General features: G+C 36.8%; 1 protein-coding gene and 1 long non-coding RNA gene across 5 annotated transcripts; both read left to right on the top strand.

The window, feature by feature from the left end:
• The first annotated feature begins 120 nt into the window (after window positions 1–120).
• LOC110936106 (phototropin-1) lies at window positions 121–9,422 on the top strand. Of its 3 annotated transcripts, XM_035989061.1 has the most exons (23): window positions 121–257; window positions 364–942; window positions 1,362–1,542; window positions 1,634–1,816; window positions 3,498–3,589; window positions 3,743–4,040; window positions 4,122–4,377; window positions 4,697–4,767; window positions 4,988–5,094; window positions 5,181–5,230; window positions 5,334–5,438; window positions 5,980–6,039; window positions 6,159–6,248; window positions 6,334–6,495; window positions 6,634–6,714; window positions 6,828–6,931; window positions 7,318–7,367; window positions 7,526–7,632; window positions 7,869–8,000; window positions 8,077–8,128; window positions 8,221–8,333; window positions 8,930–9,070; window positions 9,171–9,422. In XM_035989061.1, exons 2-23 carry the CDS (start codon window positions 372–374, stop codon window positions 9,270–9,272), a joined length of 3,108 nt encoding a protein of 1,035 aa, XP_035844954.1. In that variant the 5' UTR covers window positions 121–257; window positions 364–371; the 3' UTR covers window positions 9,273–9,422. The 3 variants fall into 3 exon arrangements, with proteins under 3 accessions (XP_035844954.1, XP_022034132.1, XP_022034133.1); XM_022178440.2 differs by having other exon boundaries at window positions 190–942; XM_022178441.2 differs by having other exon boundaries at window positions 203–942; window positions 1,368–1,542.
• A 273-nt stretch (window positions 9,423–9,695) lies between these two features.
• On the top strand, window positions 9,696–19,655 carry LOC110936107. 2 transcript variants are annotated; one of them, XR_002589727.1, is made up of 3 exons: window positions 9,696–10,129; window positions 10,642–10,754; window positions 19,581–19,655. It is a non-coding gene; the product is annotated as an uncharacterized LOC110936107 (long non-coding RNA). The 2 variants fall into 2 exon arrangements; XR_002589726.1 differs by lacking the exon at window positions 19,581–19,655 and adding an exon at window positions 12,290–12,358.
• Window positions 19,656–20,516: the final 861 nt, after the last annotated feature.

Below are 20,516 nucleotides of genomic sequence, written 5' to 3'. Positions count from 1 at the left end.
AAGGATACCTTTGTCTTTTAACCTATTTTTTTTTCAAACAATCTTATTTTTTCTTCTGAAAAAACTTGTGGCCATCAATTTACTCTCCAAGTCTTCATCATACCTTTGCTAGTGAAATGACAAAACTACCCTGAATCTTTGATACTCTCTCACTTCATGTTACCATCATCATATGTGATCTCGAAACCTAAAAATATCTTTCAATTTGGTCGTGTACTTCAATTCTTCACTCTCTCCATCCTTATCCCCTCACTTTGGTATTAACTTTCATTCAACTTTTTAATTAATTTGATTGAATTCGACATATATATATACACCATCATACCATACATCAAATTCATTTTTTGCATGTTGATCATGTAGAGAAAAATATGGAGTCAAAGCAACATGCACAAACTAACAAGTCATCCCCTTTGTTCCAACCGGGTCAAAGGGATATCCGTGGATCACTTGAAGTATTCAACCCGTCAACCCACCAAACCACCGCCCCGTTCCGGTCACAACCCACATGGCGGAACTGGGTGGAGTCACCACAAAACCACCCAGAACCACCACAGTCAACAGAGGTCAATGTGAGCCTCTCAGCTTCTCACTCTGGTAGACTTCCAGCTGCTGAGATCAAGTCATGGATGGCTCTTAAAGATCCAAACCCGTATGAGGCGCTTCCAGTGATGATGGCGCCTCAGTCGCCATCTTTTGCTCAGAGTTCCACAAGGACGGCGGTGCAGGTTGCTCCGCCGTCACCTGGCGGAATAGTGGGTAAGGCTGAGCAAAGAGCGGCGGAGTGGGGATTGGTTTTGAAAACCGACGAGGAGACTGGGAAGCCAAAGGGGGTTAAAGTTCGAACCTCCAGCGAGGATCCGAATGCTAAACCGGGTTCAAACAGGAGGGATTCGGGTAACTCGGTTCAGAGTTCTAGTGATATATCAGATGACGGATTGGGTAAGCGTTACTTAGTTATGACCATTAGAGGGGTGTTCTTTTGTCGCAAACTTGTCGAAAGTTTTGTCGCAAATAGGTGTTTGCTACACATTTCTGACGTATTTTTGCATAGCAAGCCTTCCAGTTTTCTAGAAGTGTTATGTTGAGAACGGCAAAAATCGCATAAAGGACTAATACAAGTACTTTATACGGTTTTAGTAGTTCTCATAAAAAACACATCATGTGATCATTAACATGGGAATTAATGAGAATTTATTGGTCTAAAAGAAGGTAGGAGTAAATTGTTCATGTCCTACAAGAACAATGTATTATGAAATACTTTTTTAGATAAAATGATTATATGTTAAATAATTTCTATTTATCTTTAAACTAATTTGTATTAGAATCAAATTATGTGATATATATGAATGAAAACAAAGATGCAGGAAAAGAAAGAGGATTCCCTAGAGTATCCGAGGACTTGAAGGATGCATTATCGACATTTAAACAAACGTTTGTGGTTTCTGATGCCACAAAACCAGACTATCCGATTTTGTATGCGAGCGCTGGCTTCTTCAAGATGACGGGTTATACTTCTAAGGAAGTAATCGGTCGAAACTGGTAACGGTTCTCAACCATTGTAATCATCTTAAATATGTTGGGTGATTTGATATGATTTGAGTTGGGTTGGGTTGGGTTGGGTTGGGTGCAGCCGGTTCTTACAGGGTGCAGACACGGACCCAGAAGATGTGGCTAAAATTAGGGAGGCGTTGCAAAAGGGTGCGACATATTGTGGTAGACTCCTCAACTACAAGAAAGATGGGTCCCCTTTTTGGAACCTTCTCACTGTTTCACCCATCAAAGATGAATCCGGCAACATCCTTAAATTCATTGGGTATGTTTTTCTTTTCATTTGACTGTCAGGGTTTGAAAATCTTAGCCAAAACAGTTGAACCTGATTGTTGGAGTTTGAAAAAATTTAATCAAAACTGTTCCAAAAGCTGGTTGTGGCTTTGTTTGTAAACGATCTGAGCTCGAGCCAAGATAAGTTGGTATGTTTGTTGGCTCTGTGTGGGTGGCTCGTTTGGCTTGTTTAAGTTTAAGCCTGAATTTTAATGGTTATAAATGATATGTAAATACCATTTATAAACAAGTCCACCTAATATAAATTTTAATATTACATGTTATGTATAATAATAAAAGAATTTTTTAATACTAGTTTTAGTTTATACGAGCTAGCTCAAATTCAAAATTTCAGTTCCCTAAGATAAGCATGTCGAGCCAAGTGCTTGGTTCGTTTAACTTCGAATCCTTAAACATGTTAAGCCAAGTGCTTGGCTCATTTAACTTCGAACCCTAGCCCGAGTTGAAGCTAGATAGCTCGGCTTGACTCGTTTACATCCTCAGGTTTGATGATCTTTTTAGAGATGTACCCCTCGAGGGTTGTCTATTTTAGAGGTTATATGTGGTTTCTAGCTTATATTGGTCCTTTGGTTTGATCATTTTGAATCAAAATATTACACACACCGTTCATAATTAGGTATATGATTGCGACGCATGCCCTATTCACATATTCAAAAATCGATATCTTTAACTAGCTCTATTGTCATGTCCAATCAAGTCTCTATCCCTTCATAACACGTATCATTTTGTCGTCTAAAAGATTTATATCTAAAACCACTAACATGCCTCTCTCGGGTTCTCTATCGACATCTAGCGCGGGGTGGTTGAAACGACATGCTATCTCCTCCCAGATCTGGCCAGTACTAATAATATCAGTAAATTCTTTTACATAATTCATTATTATTTTTGTTTTATTAGATAGGGGGATGAAGTAAGGACATGGTGGTCCTCTCTTTTATGGACCATTGGAACCACATTTGTGAGTGATGTTACTAGGTGATAGGGAGTGATGGGTGCATGGGCCAACCCATGGGTTTATTTTCCATGTGGTTCAATTTGGTGCACATATTTTCTAATTCAGTTACACAATAATGTTTTTGTGACAATTTGTTTTATCATATTCACTGTCCAAAATATACTTATTCCATTCACGTGACTTTCACGTGACTGTCACATGTTCGTTGATGTTATTGATCAATAAGTCCAAAAATCAAGCGTTAGACATGAAATTTTGGTTACTTTGCAGACTGATGGAAGTTTTGTAAAAAATAAAAATTAAATGAATGGTGTGTTGTGATTTTACCACAACTAACTGTTGTGTTTTTACCACAACAAACTTACTTGAAGCAAAAGCAACGACATTTGCTACAGAAAAACCGTTATAGTGACGGATTTTGAGACAGAATGACTAGTCGCTGACTTAGCGACACTTGTTTCCGTCACAAACCCGTAATGTATTTTAGTAAAAAAACTGTCGCAAATTAATTAGCGACAAAGGTATTTGTCTAGGACAAAAACCGTCGCAAAATGTTTTTGCGACGGGTATGATGGATGGGATAAGACGATGAAGGTCTGAAATTAAAATATCCGTATCCAAACTTGATTATACATTTGATCTGTGTTATTGAATAGCATGTTTAGTTATATTCAGTTTTTTTGTGGATGATATGCAGAATGCTGGTAGAGGTGAGCAAGCATACCGAAGGGGCGAAAGAGAAAATGATACGCCCTAACGGGTTGCCTGGATCCTTGATTCGATATGATGGTATTTTTGTTTATCTTTTGGCTAATGTTTCATAAATAAGTTAACAAATTTTAGCTAGATCTCATGAATTAAAACAGGTCGCGGACTGGGTTGGGTCGATCTGTATACAATTTTTTTCTTAATTTCATAGAATATTTGATGGAAATTTTGCAGCCAGGCAAAAAGATATGGCGACAAGTTCGGTTGTCGAGTTAGTGGAGGCAGTGAAACGACCTAGATCATTCAGCGAGTCAACCCAAAGCCACCCATTTGCGACAGCAGCAAAAACCAATAGCGACCAAGACCAATCCGACATTTTAAGTTTAGGTCGCAGAAAATCCGCGGAAACTACGTTACCTCGGCCACCACCCCCTCACCGACGGAATTCACATGCCGGTATCATACCAATGCAGCCAATCAACGAACTCCAAGAAAAGAAGCCAAAAAAATCAAAACGGCTATCGTTTGTCGGGTAGTTAAAAATATTTTGAATAGTGAAAGTTGATCATACCTAATGTGATGCTATATGCTAATGTACATGATTATGATATAGGATTAAGAAGAAAAACCGGAAAAGTAGTGAAGAATTTGATGACGGATTCGACGGAGATGTTAACATTCAGGATACCGACGGTGAGGCAGACGATGAAGATGATTTTGAGAATAAAAAGGATTGCTCAAGGCCAGAAAGTTTAGACGACAAAGTACGAAAGAAGGAAATGAGAAAGGGTATTGATTTAGCGACAACGCTTGAACGTATCGAGAAAAACTTTGTGATCACTGACCCACGACTTCCTGATAATCCCATTGTAAGTTATGCGCGGTCTTTGCTAGAAAATAATTCATCATTGCTATATAGACAAAAGATAATTGTTAATAACACTAGAACACAATGTGGTCGCTAACACTTCTGTCAATAAACCATCGCTACAAATTACACACATGTTAAGTAGCAATAGATATTCCGTTGCTAAAATCTGACATCATATTTTTATCGCAAAAATTCGCGACGAGACATTGTTTTGGCCTAAACCGTCGTAAACTAGTCTTTGCAACTCTTTTGGCCGTTACAAAATCAATTTGACTGTATGTAAGAAAACTCAACATTTTTTTTATCTTGATCACTAGATTTTTGCATCCGATAGCTTCTTAGAGTTGACAGAGTTTAGTCGTGAAGAGATCCTGGGAAGAAATTGCAGGTATGTGGAATGGCTTTAAACATGCTTTTAGTGACTACCGTATGATATTTAATCTGCCCAATATAATTGTGCTCTCAAATAATGTAAAAATACATACTTTAAGAGACAGCAAACTTTTAGTGACTAAATAGCAACAAAAGGAGCTACAATGATCACAACAAAATATATTACTACTGACTATTTAAGCAAGTAACCCTTCATTTATATTTATTTACTAAAGGTTTCTTCAAGGGCCTGAAACTGATCCATCAACCGTGAAGAAAATTCGAGATGCAATCGATAACCAAACCGAGGTTACCGTACAACTCATCAATTATACGAAAAGCGGTATACATACATTGACACATACATATACATTTAAAATATTAACCTTCAAATTTTGGTCACTAAATCTCGTTGTGACGATTAATCAGGCAAAAAGTTTTGGAACTTGTTTCATCTGCAACCTATGCGTGATCAAAAGGTACGCTTATGCACAAACTTATGTTATCAGATCCGTTGTACTACCCATCAGTGGATTTGAGTTAAAAGATTGATATAAAGATGTATGCAAATTTGTTCTGTAGGGAGAAGTACAATACTTCATTGGAGTGCAATTAGATGGAAGTCAGCATGTTGAGCCACTACACAACTGTATCCCTGAAACCACTGCTAAAGATGGTGCAATTCTGGTAATTATAATCTGATCAGGAACCTATCTTACATGCCTAGATGGCTAGATTTATAAGTTGTATCTATAGACACCTGTATTTCCAAGCATGTTGACTAGGCATGACAATGGGACGGGTATTGGTAATCCCAATACCATACCTGGTTGTAAAACCGTGCCCGTACCAAGCCCAATACCCGTCGGGTATACGGGTATTGGGTATATGCGTTGATTTGTTATAAACTACCCGTTTGGATTTCCAAATATATTTTTTACTCTTTAAGTTTTTATCTAAAAATTTTTTTACCCAAGGAAGTTATAAATAGTGAATTAGTAAATCATAATATCATCCAAAGACAAAGGAAAAAAAATGTTTACTGGTATGGTTTGCGTTAAGGTGTGTGCGTGCTTCTGATAATCGGGTTACCCGTTCCTCAGGGTAAAATTATTAAAACTAATCCCATACCCGTCACGGATTTTTCGGGTTTATCCATTGGGTTTGGGCTCATTTACCATCCTTAATGTTGATAGTTGTTAAAGTTTCGTGTTTTTGTCGATTTAAGGTGAAAGAGACCGCTGAAAACGTCGATGTAGCAGTACGAGAACTTCCGGATGCTAATATGGTAACTAGAAATATTCAATTTGCACTTATAAGCTTGTAAAACCAGAAAAATTGAAGCGTATAGATCAATTTGTTATGCTGAATTTACCTAAGCAAGAGTGAAATTTCTTGATTATACAGTCCCCGAATGATCTATGGGCGAAACACTCGAATAAAGTTCACCCAAAGCCTCATAGAAGGGAGACATCAGCATGGAAGGCTATTTTGAAGGTAACATAACCTTAAAATGTTTAGAATTTCTTAGAACTATATGTTAAACTGATATATCTAGTGATCTAATTTGCGGTTTTTGTAGATTACTGAGAGCGGAGAAGAGTTGGGGCTGAAGCATTTTAGGCCTGTAAAACCTCTTGGATCCGGCGATACGGGTAGTGTTCATTTGGTTGAGTTAAATGGAACAGGGGAATTTTTCGCGATGAAAGCGATGGACAAAAGTGTCATGATAAACCGTAACAAGGTAAGAACATTGAATTTGTTCTTTTTTGACAATAGTGAAATACTCCATGAAAGTTTCTTACCATGCCTACTCCGTTTTGGTCGCAAAAATATACTTTTGTGACCGAAAATGTTTTTATTTTTGTTTTACACAAAATAGGTGCATAGAGCATGTGCGGAAAGAGATATCTTGGATGTCTTAGACCATCCTTTTCTTCCAGCATTATACGCTTCATTTCAGGTTATTTGCGACGGTTTTCATAGTTTCATATTTCATAGATTGCAAACATTGTCAAGAAGTCAATTTTGCTTCTAGATATCTAATAAACTCGTAACAAATGAAAATCTTTACAGACACCAACTCATGTTTGTTTGATCACTGATTATTGCCCTGGTGGAGAACTTTTTATGCTTTTAGACAGACAACCGATGAAGGTCTTGAAGGAAGATGCAGTCAGGTAAAAAAAAAAAATTGAATCTGAACTTGATTGCGTGATTGGTCGCTAGACACTGTATGAAACTTCTTTGAAGCTACACTTAAGAAAAGAAATCTTAACTAGTGACCGAAATTATTATGTCACTAAGGCTGAAAATTGAAGTGGTAAATAAAGGTTGAAATCCGGTCAAGAAGTTTCTGTTGTCATTAGTAGTTTCTAAGGCCCTGTCATGATAGTGACCAAATACAAAATATTGTCACTAATTAGTAACAAAACTCGCGTGGTCACTAATTCTAATAGTGGTTGTCAATATCCACTAAAGTTTTGGTCGCTATGGAGACTGGAAATTTTGCGTTTAGTGGGCTAATTAGAATAGAGAATAACTTGTATGTTTATCCTTACTTCAGGTTCTATGCTGCGGAGGTGCTTGTGGCGTTAGAATACCTTCATTGTCAAGGTAGACCATAGTTTACAATCATTTACGTGTAAAATGTAACATTAATTGATCATTTAAGTGACTAAACATACAATTCTGAAAATATCTATCTGAACTGTTTCCTAAAGTACATATGTATGCCCGTCGTAGTGATGTGTAGTCGTTAATTGGCGGTGCAGGTATTATATACAGAGATCTAAAGCCAGAAAATGTATTGATACAAAGCACTGGACATGTAGCTTTGACAGATTTTGATCTTTCTTGCTTGACATCATGCAGCCCTCAGGTATCTCTATTCCCTCTTTAGTTTCAATTTGTAACACTGCTATAAAAGCCAAAACCTTGGCATTAGCGACCAAAATTTGCGAAGGACTTCGTAACTAGCGACTAAATTGAAATGGTCTTTAGCGACCAGAAAGCATACAGTCGCAAAGGCAATGTAATACCAATGTAGATTATTGTGTTCTAGTTAAGTTACCTATCCATTTTAAACTTTTTTTTTTTATCATTTTCTTGCTTTAGCTTCTAGTTCCTGAAATAAGTGATAAGAAGAAGAAAAAGAAGAACAAAAGAGGTCAACAACCTCCAATTTTCATGGCCGAACCGGTTCGAGCATCAAATTCTTTCGTGGGAACTGAAGAATACATCGCGCCGGTTCGTGTGGTTATCACTCACTTACATTTCCAGTTCAATATCGGATAGTTTTCAGATGTTTTTTTTAACTTTTCAGGAGATTATAAGTGGAGTTGGACATTCTAGTGCAGTAGATTGGTGGGCTTTTGGTAAAATTTCCACTTATGATATCTATTTTTTTGTTTAGGGGTATGATTTGTCTAGTTTTGTAAAACTTGAAAGATTCTGGTTGTGTTCTTAGGTATTCTTCTCTACGAAATGTTTTACGGGTACACACCATTTAGAGGAAAGACGAGGCAGAGAACGTTTGCTAATGTTCTTCATAAAGATCTCAAGTTTCCTAGTAGCATATCGGTACTGTTTTTTTTTTCTTATATGTTTTTCTTAGAGGTGGCAGTTTTGACCAATTTAAGTTTAGCGAGTCAAATGGTTAACTAAACTTTACGAAGTAATGAATGAAAACAGGCAATGACAGGCAATGCATCAAACCTCATAAATCGTTTTATAAAATAATAGCTTATAATCATAATACTACAGTTTTTTTTACTGATATTGAGCTATAAAGAGAACTTGAAAAATAAAAGACAAAGAAAGTCTCATGCCTTAGATAAATCCCATATTGTCCTGTCAAAATGAAAGATATTGGGTCATAACAAATGTCCGATCTCAAATACCACCAATGTATTTTCGGTCCATTGGTTGTGTGAATGAGTGAAGAACTCTAGAGATAATTGTGATTGGGTAAGAGTAATTCCTAGATGGGTGATCTTTTGGAAAGTCTCCACTTAAGCAACATGAAACAAAACTATGAGCTACTTAAGGAAAAAGCAAAAAATATTGGTTAGTATGAGGGACCGGATGCTGTGTTTACTGGTGGTCCATATTGATCGATATCAGAAAAGGTCATATGATAACAAAAGTAATCAAAAAGAATTTTGGATGTAATGCAGGTAAGCCTTCCAGCCAAACAATTGATCTATAGATTGTTGCATAGAGATCCAAAGAACCGGTTGGGATCACGCGAAGGTGCGAGTGAAGTGAAACGACACCAGTTCTTTCGGGGCATCAACTGGGCTTTAGTTCGGTCCCAGGTAAGCTTTTAGACAACATGGATCCCCAACACATGTTGATGATCCAATAGTTAAAAAATTGAGTTAATTAACATACATTTTATGTATATGATTTTTTCAGAACCCTCCTAAGCTGGAGACTCCTATATTTGGAGGAGATGATGAAGAGAAAGTTAAAGAGCATGACCTTGGACTTCAAGATTTGGTGGATAATGTTTTCTGAGATTTCTGGAAACATTTTGTGTGTATTAACTTTTGCTTAATTTAATTTCTGAATTTCACTCAAACAAGGGTTTAGATTGTTAATTTTATATTCTTGATATTTTTCGTTATTAATTCATAGCTTCAAGAAATAAATGAAATCTTTACTATCGATTAAAGGAGAATAACTGCTGAAATCATAATGCTTACGTGGCAATCATATAGGTTGTCCAACAATGCCAATATTATGTCATTATTACATCATTAATCTTATATTTTCAATTTTGTATTTAATATATTTATATTAATATTAATATTAATAATGGATGAAATTTAAAAGATTATGGGGACATGTATTTAGCATTTAATGCATGTCAGACACATTTCAATCTTCTCCATCTTCTCCCACACTGCAATCTTCTTTTCCAACCTTTCCAAATTTGAATCCTAATCAAACACATTTCAAATTTCAAACTTATCTTTCTCTCTCTATCTCTCTCTCTCTCTCTCACACACACACAAATTCCCTATGAACCAAGATCCAAATTTGCTCTCTAATTCTCTCTCTATTCACCCTTGAATCAATGAAAAAGAACATCATGGCTTCACAATAAACTCCATCTATTCGATCTGGGGTTCAGATTTCAGAACTTCACAATAAACTCCATCTTTTCCCCAAATCACCAACAATGCTATTCAGAAACCCTAAATCAAACTCTCTGGAAAACAACAACTAGCGTCAGAAAATGGGAGGCTTATTGTCATCAACCGTCGGACATCCGCCGCCCATAGTGCTGGTTCCCCCGCTCTTCGATTTCCCTCCGCTTGCTGCCCGCACCAAGTTTCTCTATATCTTCGTTCAAGATTCTTTTGTTTGAGGTTAAGTAGTATAAATCTGTATTTACATGTTCTTTTAGCGTCAGATACAGTTGAATAATCTTGTTATCTCCCTTGTAATCGAATATACTTCAAGCGAATAGTTACTCAGTACTGCTAATTTGATTTTGATTCAACTGATATCGCTACCAATTATGTATGGATTATAAAATTTACTACTAGATGAATGGTAGAGGTTCATTTGTTAAGTTGTTAGATCGGATTTACAGTTATAACTTTGTGATAGCTGAATTTAGTGATTTCGTGTTGTGTGTTTGTTTTCATTATTGAGATTGTTAAATGTTATAGATAGATCCCTTCATTTTGATTTTGTGCATAATTAGGTTTGCTAGTGAATTAAGATTGTGATGTTTATCTCACTGAAGAGATGAATGGCACAAAGATTGTATTATGGCTAGGGATTAGAAATTTAGAATAAGTTTAAGGGAATGTGGATATTTAGTGAATCCGATGGTATATTACTAACAACTTTACTATTGTTTTTTTTTCTACAGTTGTTTTGAAACATGAGTTAGATCGGTTGGATAACTGATGATTGATTACCACTTGACAGTTATGATTACCAATTGACAGTGATGATTCTATGGATATCAACGTCTTCTCATAGGTTTGCGTCTATTTCTCTTCTTCTTAGATGTGTTTAATTCAACAAGTTATCAATCGATCATACCCAGTAAAATCCCGCAAATAGCAAAGCTATTGGTAGGGTCTGGGGAGGGTGGGATGTAGGCACACCTTACCTCTACCCCTATGGATAGAGATAGGGGTGTTCAAAACCGGATATCCGTATATTCGGATATCCGAAATTTTCGGATACCAGATTTCACTATCCGAATCCGTATCTGAAATTTCGGATACGGATTCGGATAGTGAATCGGATATCCAAAAATCCAACTTTTTATTTAATTTTTATTTTTTTATTCTTTTTTTTCATATTCGGAAACGGATATTTTGGATAGTTTCGGATATCCGAATATAAGTTTTCGGATATTTTTCGCATATTTTGGATATTTTTCAGATATTTTCGGATACGAAAATTTTGAAAATCACTATCCGAATCCGAAAAATTCGGATATCCGGATTTCTCGGATATTTCGGTTTCGGATATCAGATATTTCGGATCGGATTTTCAGATACGGATACTTTTGAACACCACTAAGAGAGGTTGCTTCCAGTGAGACCCTCGGCTCCAAAACACCCAGGAAAGAAATAAATAGAACATGAGGTGTGTGTGTGTGTGTATGAAGCTACCAATATAACATGAGTGGTGAAAGAGTGCATGGTAAACAAGACAAATATAACACAAACAGCCTATACACATAGTTACATATTTACGACCATACACTACACCTAAAAACACAATGTACCCTCTCCTAGAAATCATTAACCTTAATCCTATGTCTCCACGAGCTCCTATCATGGACCATGTTCTCAGAGAGGTGCAATCTTTGCAAATCCTACCTAATCCGCTCATCCCAAGTAATTTTGGGTCTACCTCAACTCCTCCCCTCCACCTCGAGAGTTTCAACCACTCTAACTGGCTCTATCGTCTGCTATAACAACCCCCAAAAAACACCCTAAACGCTCTAAATATACCCGTATAACCTTAATTTTAACAAAATTCAAATAAAACAATGAAAATGGCTCGCTCGCGGGCCACGACCGAGCCCACCAGGTGGCTCACAGGGCGCGAGGTCCCCTTATCTGTCGAAACCCCCTTGGCCACGTGTCCTGATACGCGTCGAGACTATACAAGTGAGCTGCCAAAGCTAGGCCCTAGCCTAGGTCTCTCGCGGGCCACGAGAGAGAGGGAAAGATGGGTCGCGGGGCACGAGCCCCCTGTTTCTAGCCTATAAATAGAGGCGATCGGCCTCAGTTGTCACTCGCTCATTTTCATTTCTCTCTCAGACATATAGTGCTAAAATACTAGGGTATAATACCCCTAAAACACGAAGCTCTGCCTCGTTGTAAGTATTTTAACCCCCGATCACTAATTCGTTACCCTACCCGATTGATCTAGGGTTCCGTAACGCATGTCAAGGCTCTGCCTGACTCAGTTCTTTGGAGTTCTGTCTCGTGTTGTAAGGCTAATGGGATGTGGGTTATCTTACTAACACGTGTGCATTGTTTATTTTTAAATAGATAATAATCAGGAACACCAACAGGAAGCTATGGTATTACCTAAGTCTACAATGTGAGTCATTCTCCTTTTCCACCAAATTGTTTTACAAAACCTCAAATGTTTTCAGTTATACTTACAGTGGTTGAGTCTATGTATTCTACAATTGCTGCCGGTATGTGGGGTTTTGTATACATTACATGTAATCAGTTACTATTGGACGACGAGTTAGCCAATGAGTAAGATGACCACAGTCATGGAACTGTGAACATGACAAATACTGAATGAGTATATTGGTAGATATAAACATTGTAATCGCTCTCAATATTGTAAAGATATAAAAGCTTGTTTTGATTAAACTGGTATGCACTCGCCAGTATTTCTTGCTGATAAAATCTTTTAAAAACGCGTCTCAGGTAACTTAATGTGAAGCTAATAGAAGCCAGCAGGGGAGCACTGAAAGCTTAAAGAAGTGGCTATAAAAGTTACCTAAAAAAATTTATGTTTTTAATAATTAGGGTTTATCCCTATAATTGTATTGTGAATGAAACTTGGGTTTTATCCATTTATTTATTATAAAAATTTGGTGTTTTGAAACTCTGAAACTATTTCCTAACTACGGTCCTGATTTTTAAATTCTGCTGCCAAATCAATAAACATTGATACCACTTGACTGTTTCGCGGCTTCCGCTCCCGGGGTAGGGGTCGGGGGCTGCGACAGAAGGTGGTATCAGAGCCAAAGCGCGAGGTCCCCTTATCTGTCGAAACCCCCTTGTGCCACGTGTCCTGATACGCATCGAGACTATACAAGTGAGCTGCCAAAGCTAGGCCCTAGCCTAGGTCTCTCGCGGGCCACGAGAGAGAGGGAAAGATGGGTCGCGGGGCACGAGCCCCCTGTTTCCAGCCTATAAATGGAGGCGATCGGCCTTAGTTGTCACTCGCTCATTTTCTTTTCTCTCTCACCTACACCATCCAACCTAGATGCGGTGGGCAACGTCACTATCAATCTTCCATCCATCTGAACAAACGATCCTAGATACTTGAACTTAGTCACATGCGGAACCACTTGACCGTCAATGGTGATCTGAATCTCCTCATCGTTGTCTACTCCACTAAAGTCACAATATAAGTACTCAGTCTTAGATCGACTAATCTTTAAACCTCTGTCCTCTAAAGCTGTTCGCCACTCTTCTAACCTCGCATTCAGGCTTAATTTCCTATCAACAACTAACACAATATCATCTACAAAAAGCAGGCACCACGGGAGAGCCTCCTGAATTAACTTTGTCAACTCATCTAGGATAACTGCAAATAGAAAAGGGCTCAAAGCAGACCCTTGGTAAAGTCCTACCTCCACCGGGAAAAAATCAGTATCCCCTATAGGCGCTCGGACACTAGTCTGAGTCCTAACATACATATGCCTAATTAAGTTTATATACTTCCCAATCCTAACATACATATCCCTAATTAAGTCTATATACTTCCCAGAAACCCCTCTACTCTCCAAACTATCCCAAATCAGTCTACGTGGCACACTGTCATAGGCCTTTTCAAGATCAATGAACACCATGTGTAGGTCCCGTTTCTTCTCCCTATACTTCTCCATCAATCTCCTTAGGATATGTATTGCTTCCGTAGTCGATCGCCCTGGCATGAAACCAAATTGGTTTACCGTGACTTGAGTTTCTCTTCTGACTCTCGTCTCAATTATTCTCTCCCATAATTTCATAGTCTGTCCTAGTAACTTAATCCCTATGTAATTCCCACAACATTGGGAGTCCCCTTTGTTCTTATACACAGGTACTACTACACTATTCCTCCATTGATCTGGCATTTTCCCAGATTTGAAAATAAGATTGAATAAAATAGTTAGCCAATGTACTCCTTCTACTCCGAAGCATTTCCATACCTCAATCGGTATGTTATCTGGCCCAACTGCCTTAGCCATTCCCATCTTTCTAAGGGTTGTTCTCACCTCATCCTATGTGATAAGTTGACAGTAGCCGTTATTCCGTAGTCGCCTTTGAGTTGGTGAATCATCATTTTCTTGTTGATAAACCCTCCCGCCATTGAAAAGATTGTAGAAGTACGCTTGCTATCTCATCTTAATGTCATGTTCTTTGACCAAAACGCATCCGTCCTCTCCCTTTAAAAACTTCACTGCTCCTAAGTCTTGCCTTCTACGCTCTCTAGCTTTTGCAATCTTGAACATGTCATGCTCCCCCCCCCCCCTTTGTTTCCAATCGATCATACATCTGCTTGTAAGCTGCGTTCTTCGCCTTTGACACTGCCTTCTTCGCCTCTCACTTGGCCTCCTTATATCTCTCCCTTAAAACCACTTGCTCTTCCTCGACTGTACACCTCAAAAGATCCTTAAAGCACCCTTGTTTAATCCTTATTTTAGTATGCACATCCTCATTCCACCACCATGACTCCTTATGGCCACACCTCTTTCTTGTTATGACCCCTAGCATTTCCTTCGCTACATTAGTAATGGATTTTGCCACATCCTCCCACATTTGGTTTGCGTCCCCATCTACTCTAGGCGATGCCATTAAGAGGACCTTATTGTGAACGGATAATCGGAAAGCTTTGCAATATTGTTAGTATACTCGACGCCTTTTTTACCGTTTTAAACTTTTTGGGTGCAACATGTTTACATATACAAAAACACATACATACTTATATGCAATCATACGTACAAACAATCTAATACATGCTTACTAATATGTTATGCTTGATTCGTATATTCTGGGTTTGTTTGTTTTGTGATAAACTTGTCATTAACTTCGTACGAGCCTACCTTTAACATGTATATAGGAGTAATGCACCGCTTGTGAACGTTGGGTTAAGTTAAGGCATGCATTCATACTTGCATTTAGGGGTGTGAAAAAAACCGAATTAACCGAACCATAACCGAATTAACCGACAAAACCGAACCGAAAAAACTGAACCAACTAAAAAACCGGTGGGTCGGTTAGTGATTTTTTAGAAAACTGAAAGTAGCGGGTCGGTTACGGTTATCATTTCTTCCATACCCACCATAATCGAACCGAACCGACATGTACTAAATTTTTGTAGGATTTAGCACTTTTCACCATATTTTTAATATTTGATGTTTTTTACTGAAGATTTTTAGTACTTATGGGTTTTTCATATCATTTTGTGGTTTTGTTTGAATGTTTATTTGAATTTATGGAATGTATCATATCACTTTATTTGAATATTCGATAATAATTGGTATTAATATTATACATTATATGTATTCTGTAATACTATGTAATATACTAATATATACAAATATGCAATAACAATTTATTCCATGTTAAAAAAAAATAAGCTATTTTTAGCTAAGCTAAATATACGGTTAACCACCCATAACCTGTCACACCCTGGCTTTTGCGGAAGCGTGGGTTAATTTGGTGTGACTTCTTAATACCATAGCAACAATCATATTAATGCTATAGGAAAATAAAACACATGATGATCATCCATTCATTAAATTTAAAGTTACCACAACATCATTGTTTAAAATGTCGACACATAAAACAAGTTATAACCATGACATGATTAAAGTGTGTTCACATGACACAACAGAAGACTTAAATAAAAATGTGGTTTAGAGACATGTAACCCGTCCAGGAAAGGGTTACACCTCCTAAACCTGGATGACATCATTATTCACTATGCAGCTTGACACAATCGCACACTTCGCCAGATCCATTAATTTCTTGAAATACATGCAGTTTGAAAAATCAACAAAAGTTGAGCGAGTTCATGTAAAAGTGAGTATGTATAAACCTTCAAAGTATGAATCAAAGTCCCTGGTATGTAGCAATAAGGGAAAAGAGATCACCAATGGGTTGCAAAGCCACCGGTATGTGTGAAAAGGTGCAGGAAGACTCAAACCTAGCAAATTTGTTACCAGGCTTCGGCTGTAAGACACAGTCACCTCTATGAGCCGCCCCGACCTCATGGGTGTGGGCTCGCTACACCCAAATAGATCTATCACTCATGTCCCTCGGTCCTAACAACGAGGATTGATGGCCTTAAGTGTTGTACCCACCCTTCACATGATCTAGTAGTAAAAACCCTCCCTAAGCTAACCATACCATGTAAATAAATGTTTGTAATAATTGTGACATGTATTTCACCCCGGAAGTATAAAACTGAAAACAGTTAAAGAGAAAAGGGGGACATGAACTCACAGAAGTGCGTCTCCTGAATAGAATCGTCAATCCAAACTCGATCTGCTACGTGACGACCTACACGTAGTAATGTCTATTAGACGAACGGGTCGTGCCTTGGCTTAGGGTTTAATGTTCTGAGTCGCGTTAGTTTGACATTATTCCAAGTTTGTAACTACTTGTTAAAATAATAATAATTATTTTAACTTAAAGTTTGTTTTTAAGAAAATAGTTAGGCAACTATTTCGTATCCACACTTCTCAAGTATTGTATATGTGTATTTCCTTCCCAAGGATGGGGGTATTTATACATGTACACTTGTAATTCCGAAAAAATATATTTTAAGTCCCACTTAGAAAAATATATTTAAATTACTCGTCTAAAACACCTTAATTCAAAATACACATGTTTTTCCCAAAAATATTATATTTTACTTCATAAATTTTCCAAAATAATATTTTACCAAAAATGTGCGTGTAAGAGTATTTTCTGAAATATCACATAAGTTACGTTTTAGCATTTCGTATTGCAATAATAATTGCGTAACTTAAATATTTATTTCGTGAGAGTTTTGGTATTATTTTGGAGTCGTAATTTCATGGTATACATAAGTTATATTATTTTATCTTAAAAATAATATAACTAGTTCACAAAATAAACAAATAATCGCACAAGAGTCTTAGTATGAAATATATATATTCTAAATATATATTTATCAAATTTTACTTACGAAAATCAACCTCCAGCACTTGGTATTTTTGTAATAAAAATCATGGCGAAGTTTATTTTGAAAACAAGGTTAAAAATATATTCATAAACACTTGCTAGAAAAATATTTTCTAAGTGTTGGAATTTTAGAAAATTTCGCCAGAGTTTCCCTTAAAAACGGAGGTATCCATGCTATTAAGCATATCATTTTCTTTTCAAAATCAATCAACAACAATCCTTACATTACCAAGAGCAAAAAGATATGTGTTTTACACTATCCATGAACTTGATTCATTTCGAAAACGCGTAGTAACTTGGTAAGACTTTTAGTGGACTTAGTTACCTTTCGAAACGTATTTATTTCTTTAGAAATCATTCTCACAAAATGGTTTAGTGTTTACAACTTGTAAATAATTTTTACAAAAGTTTAAACTCTTGAACTCTTCTTGTAAATAAAACATTTTCATACTTGTCGTATCTCTAAAAATAGTGTAAGTGTTTGTAATCGTCATGGTTTTCCAAAAACCGCTTTTCTAGCTTGGTTTCTTACAAAAATCCTTTGTAAACTCTCGGATTTACAAACTCATCAACTTACTAGTTAATTTATATTTTGTGAAAAATCATTTTTATCAAGTTCATGTCTAACTAGGAGGTGGTTATTTTTCGTAACACATAACCTCTTTCTATTCTTGTTAGATCATACTTCTACATATCATTTAACAAGATTCACATGGTGATCAATACCACATAACCAAGAATCAATAATAAACCAACAACATACTCATGACAACATCAAACTAGTAGCATTTTTCACTTTCATGTAAACTTTTATGTTCATGATTCTTGTTTAACACCTTTTAGTGTTCTTGTTCTTTGGTGATTTAAACATAACCATCTTACTACAACTTTTAACCAAGAAACAAGATGAACAAGGGTGCACAAGGAACTTACTACTAGCTTATAGCTAGGGAAGATTCTCTAGTGAAAAGGTGGAGAAAATGATGGTGAAAAGCAAGTGAAAGAAGCTCCTTGAAGTTCCACAAGATACAAGCCTCCTTGAATCACCTCCAAGCACTTAGATGGAGCTTAAAAATGGAAGAGATGGTGGTGGAATGGTGGTGATGGGGGCGGTTGTGTGTGAGCCGAGAGAGGGAGAGAGAGGAGTGAGGAATGAGGGTGTGATAATGAGAAATAAGGTGGTGATTATGGTGCCATGCTTAAATAGATATGTTCACATATTTTGGTCACTTCCACAAGCCATAATCTATTAAAATAATAGATCATAATCTAGTAGAAGATAGGAAGCATGGTGAAGATGATTTTGTGGGTCCCTTGGGGACCGATTTCGGTTAGGGGGGGGGGGGTTGGTTGTAAACTTTTGTAACTAATAGGTAATGGATAGTTAGATTTCAAGTATTATGTTTATATATGTTAGCTATTTGGTTTCTAGTGGGTGTTAGGATGTTCGGGGATCACGACAAGCCAAGAAATAGTGAAACAATGTGTTTGGCAAAAATTTAGTGTTTCAGGTAATGTCTGGTTATTCGGTTGGATATCGTTCCGTTAAAGTGTTTAATTATTCCTTAAAGAGTCTTTTATATATATTTTTGTAACACTTTTAATCCCCGACACTTAGGAAAGTATACAGGACCATTCTGCCATATTTTTGCACTATACTAGTATTTTAAAATGCTGAATTTTATTAATGAGTGCAGAATTCTACATTTAAAGTGTGTTTTAGGCACTTCCCGACACTGTAACTAGCCCCTATTGACACAGTTTTATGATCCTCACTTCCTTACACTCCATACTAGTGTAGTACCTTATCCCTGGCTCATACTGGGCCTTAAAAACTTTGTCTGTCTATTGTTAGCATTGTCAGCATATTTCTGAATTATCCGTTCAGTGTGCTAACTATGCTTTGTGCATCAAGTATGTCACTAAAGTTTGTGTGTAATATACGGAGTGACAGTATGAAATATGATGCATATGTATGTATGATGCGGAAATCATAAAGCAGTTTAGGTTGTCAGTTGTAATTAAGCACAGTCATTAAGCACATAATTAAAATTAATTAATTGTACAGTACCTGTAATTGTGAGGGTTGTCACATAACCGACCCACTATAACCATCAAAACCAAATAACCATACCATCATAACCGATCGATTATGGTTATGGTTATCCAATAACCGACATCGCGGTTACGGTTATGGTTTTTGGTCAAAATCGACCCATGCACACCCCTATTTGTGTTAAACTTTGGTTTAACTTGTGTGTTCACATGCCGGTTTATATGTTAATCTTGATAACTAGGTTTGCCATGTGGATTGTTCAACTTCATGCTTATATGCTAGTACACCAAACTTGTATACTCGCCAATACTTTTGTATTGAACTATACTTTAAAACATGTTGCAGGTTTATGATGATGTTGACGATGCACGGAACTTAGTAGGATGCCTAGAAACGCATTATAAAATTTAAATACTTGTTGTAATGTAATTCATTTTGTTCGACTTGTTGTATTTTATTTCAAACAATGTAATTGATTCTTTTAGTAATGAAATGAAATTTATTCGTAAATACTTGTCACATTTTAGCGTTATGTGTAAGAGCAATCTATTTCGTCTCACTCCGATGTTTCTGCCATCGGTTGGGGTGTGACAGTTGAAGCCAAAGGTCTGATCAAGAAGACGAAACATATGTTTGGCCAAACAAATGTTTGGTTCTCAGCAACAGAGGATAGTCTAGACAGTGGTTTCCTAATGTAACAATAATTATTCTGCATCAGTATTTAGAATAGTTTAGAACAAATGATAGGATTTGCACATATGTTTGCAACATATGTGGAATGTTAGATGTCACTATCAGGGTGATGTCAGCCAATCACATACAACAGTGCTATAGTACATAGTATAAATAGATCACACCTGTTAGTGATCTATCTATCACACACATCACCTTTTCTTGTGTAAAAACATAATTATTAAGTGATCGGCTAGGGGGGTTTGTAGAGATAACTTTTGAATATTTTGAACCAATTGAAAAATAACTTGTCTTGTTTGTGATTAATTATCTTTCACTATTGCAATTTAATATTGTTTTTTATATTAATTGATTTATAATCACAAACCTTGTTAAAACTTAGAACTAACACTTCTCTTATCCATTTTTTGTATGATGAAAACTATATTATTACTATCACTAGTTGATTTTCCGACCCCGCGTTGCGGTGGGGATCCAATGTCTGCAAAACGCATGCCCACAACGGCAAACGGATACTGAATATCAAAACATAGATAAAAATGACGTAGTAACAATAGTTACTCCGTCTAAAAAACGATTTTAAATAAT

Source organism: Helianthus annuus, chromosome 4, assembly GCF_002127325.2.
Source record: "Helianthus annuus cultivar XRQ/B chromosome 4, HanXRQr2.0-SUNRISE, whole genome shotgun sequence".
Taxonomy (NCBI): domain Eukaryota; kingdom Viridiplantae; phylum Streptophyta; class Magnoliopsida; order Asterales; family Asteraceae; genus Helianthus; species Helianthus annuus.
The sequence above is the reverse complement of the archived record's forward strand: the minus strand, read 5'-3'. Positions and strand labels throughout refer to the sequence as shown.

Excerpts from the sequence above, each read along its gene's own strand:
- LOC110936106 (XM_035989061.1), top strand. The coding sequence starts at position 372 with ATGGAGTCAAAGCAACATGCACAAACTAACAAGTCATCCCCTTTGTTC. Across the intron at positions 6,249-6,333 it reads CATGGAAGGCTATTTTGAAG|ATTACTGAGAGCGGAGAAGA; the intron begins GTAACATAACCT and ends CGGTTTTTGTAG. Across the intron at positions 7,368-7,525 it reads AGAATACCTTCATTGTCAAG|GTATTATATACAGAGATCTA; the intron begins GTAGACCATAGT and ends TTGGCGGTGCAG.